This window comes from Littorina saxatilis, linkage group LG9 (assembly GCF_037325665.1).
Source record: "Littorina saxatilis isolate snail1 linkage group LG9, US_GU_Lsax_2.0, whole genome shotgun sequence".
Taxonomy (NCBI): domain Eukaryota; kingdom Metazoa; phylum Mollusca; class Gastropoda; order Littorinimorpha; family Littorinidae; genus Littorina; species Littorina saxatilis.
Genome location: NC_090253.1, coordinates 46,917,703 through 46,920,936, shown reverse-complemented (window position 1 = coordinate 46,920,936; position 3,234 = coordinate 46,917,703). Strand labels below are relative to the sequence as shown.

At 41.1% G+C, this 3,234-nt stretch overlaps 1 protein-coding gene across 1 annotated transcript; it reads right to left on the bottom strand.

Annotated features, from left to right (window-relative positions):
* LOC138976271 (uncharacterized) lies at positions 1-3,234 on the bottom strand. Its single transcript, XM_070349111.1, has 2 exons — positions 2,811-3,234; positions 1-2,159 (listed from the first exon to the last, which is right to left on the bottom strand). The coding sequence occupies exon 1, from the start codon at positions 3,157-3,159 to the stop codon at positions 2,818-2,820; it is 342 nt and encodes a 113-aa protein (XP_070205212.1). The 5' UTR covers positions 3,160-3,234; the 3' UTR covers positions 1-2,159; positions 2,811-2,817.

Below are 3,234 nucleotides of genomic sequence, written 5' to 3'. Positions count from 1 at the left end.
CATATGAGCCAATGTCAAAAGGTGCTGTGGGTACGCTAGGTATTTTATAAGTTCTGTAACTATTTACTGAATGTACACTCAGATGGAACTTTTGGTTTTTCTGAGAGATTAATGAATAAAGATGATCGCAGAGAAAAACCAAAGACTAACTATAAACAGTTAAAATTCTGCTCCTCATTAATTACGCAAATTAGTGCTTTTTAGGGACGTATTTTGACAAGGTGTTTGAGTACTCTCGATAGTTTTAGAAAAAATGCTAATAAGCTTTTTTCTGGGCAGTTGGATTTAAACCAAATGATTGCATGAACCCCAATACATAGTTCTGTGTGTTTTTCGTCCCATTTGTCCGCTTTTTAAAGAAATTATTAAAGTTTGAAAATTGCGTGTCTAGCGTGACTCTTTGCGTCACAAAAACTCAAACTTTAAAAAAGCTTCCAAAAAATGTTGTTGTTCAACTAGATACACAAAAGAACCAGTTTTGAACAAAAACTGTCGGTGAAAAGGAAAAACAATGAAAATAACCACTATATTTTGAAGTTTGGTACCATTTCTGGCTAATTTAACCTTTGTCGTCACAATGTCACACTAGACACTTTTTTATCAAATTTCATTTTTTTCCACAAAAGTTTTAATTTCTTTCTTTTATGCGCTTTTAACTTGATTATATTTAATCTACAATACTCATATGCGAGCTCAGTAGAAATGAAAGTTCTAGAAAAAAAAGGAAAAAATCAGGTTTATGTCCTTACATGCCACAAGAGACACTCGTCAAGCCTCAACTTAACGGCCAAATAACACAGCCGTTGTGAAAGATTTTCCCTTTTCTCCTTTAGAAACTATATACTGAATGTGTTAAGCAACTCAAAACACCAGTCATTTTACTTTGGATGTACTTTGATTTTCGAAGCTGTCAGACAGCACCTTTTGACATTGGCTCATATATCAAATTCAGTATGTTGAAATAAATCAAAGTCTAATACACAAAGAATTTTACATTTCACTTGGTCACTGTGATTTTACAGAGCACAGGAGCACCATCGGCACACCAATGAAATAAATCTAGATCAGCAGATCCAGTCTGCAGTGCAATGTCCATGTCACTGCATTGATTCTTTGACCACAGTGGAGTAACATAAACAAGTCGCGTAAGGCGAAAATACAATATTTAGTCAAGTAGCTGTCGAACTCACAGAATGAAACTGAACGCAACGCAACGCAGCAAGACCGTATACTCGTAGCATCGTCACTCCACCGCCCGTGGCCAAAGGCAGTGCACGTGGAATTGACAAGAAGAGCGGGGTATTCGTTGCGCTGAGAAGGATAGCACGCTTTTCTGTACCTCTCTTCGTTTTAACTTTCTGAGCGTGTTTTTAATCCAAACATATCATATCTATATATTTTTGGAATCAGGAACCGACAAGGAATAAGATGAAAGTGTTTTGAAATTGATTTCGAAAAAAAAATTTTGATAATAATTTTTATATATTTAATTTTCAGAGCTTGTTTTTAATCCAAATATAACATATTTATATGTTTTTGGAATCAGCAAATGATGGAGAATAAGATAAACGTAAATTTGGATCGTTTTATAAATTTTTATTTTTTTTTATAATTTTCAGATTTTTAATGACCAAAGTCATTAATTAATTTTTAAGCCACCAAGCTGAAATGCAATACCGAACCCCGGGCTTCGTCTAAGATTACTTCACCAAAATTTCAACCAATTTGGTCAAAAAATGAGGGCGTGACAGTGCCGCCTCAACTTTCACGAAAAGCCGGATATGACGTCATCAAAGACATTTATCAAAAAAATGAAAAAAACGTATGGGGATATCAATCCCAGGAACTCTCATGTCAAATTTCATAAAGATCGGTCCAGTAGTTTGGTCTGAATCGCTCTACACGCACGCACGCACGCACGCACACACACACACACACACATACACACACACATACACCACGACCCTCGTTTCGATTCCCCCTCGATGTTAAAATATTTAGTCAAAACTTGACTAAATATAAAAAGGAGCCCCCCAATGACAGCAGTGACATTAATCACAATTTATTAGTGAATCCAGTCTACAGTGTAGGCCACATATATTTGCGTTGGTTCGATGGACACATTTATGTAACAGAGTTCTGGGGCGCTCCCGTCACACCTGGAAAGTAAACCAAAATGCATTAGTTGCTTTCGTAAATGTGTTGTGCATGTCATGGTCTAGACGGTAATCATTGGCATATATCTGTGCACACTTTTGCACATTCGACTGCAGCTATTAATGTTGGCGATGCCTTGGAATATCACTGTGTGGTAGGTAGCCTTTACTAGCACGTAACAGACAAACACAGAGAGTGAGAGAGACAGTTACAGAAAAAGCAGAGAAAGAGAAATAGGACAGAGACAGAGACAGACAGACAGACACACAGACAAAGAGAGATATACAGACAGACAGAGAGAAACAGTTGGAGGACCGGAGAGAGAGAGAGAGAGAGAGAGAGATTGAGAGAGAGCGAGAGAGAGAAAGTGAGAGAGAGAGAGAGAAATTGAGAGAGATAGAGAGAGAGAAAGAGAGAGAGAAAGAGAGAGAGAGATGATGATGATGATGGAACCTTATTTTTCAAGGGAGAGAGAGAGAGAGAGAGAGAGAGCTAGAGAGAGAGAGAGAGAGAGAGAGAGAGAAGGTGGGATAGACAGTAAGACAGACAGGGACAGAGGGGTTAAGCAGACAGGTGGAAAGACTTACAGGGGAACAGACAGACAAGCAGACTAACAGACAAGCAGACGGACAGGGAAAGAGAGCCACGCATACCGTTGCATCACGTATCGACGGGCTCCATACAGATGATGGTACCGCCCCTGCAGGCCAGCCACAGGCGAGCGGAGACATCCACAGTGATGGCGGTGGGTTGGATCAGCCAGGGACAGCCCGGGGCCAGGTAGCGCACAAATCTCAGACACCCACCGCTCACATCCACCACGTGAATGGCGTCGTTCTCTTCATCTGTCACCAGCAGCACGTGCTGACCGCCCAGCCTGTAGAAAGACACGTCGGACGGCTGGCAGCAAGGGAGATGTGCAGGAGGGCTGTAGGTGCTGATGGCGTCCGCTCCCGGTCGTCGGTACAGTTTCACTTTGCGCCACCCCAGCCAGCAAGACATTAGCGGCCGATAATCGGCCGAACACCCTTCAAAAAGTCGGGCCGGTGACGTCAAAACATACGACGCGGGTGTTGG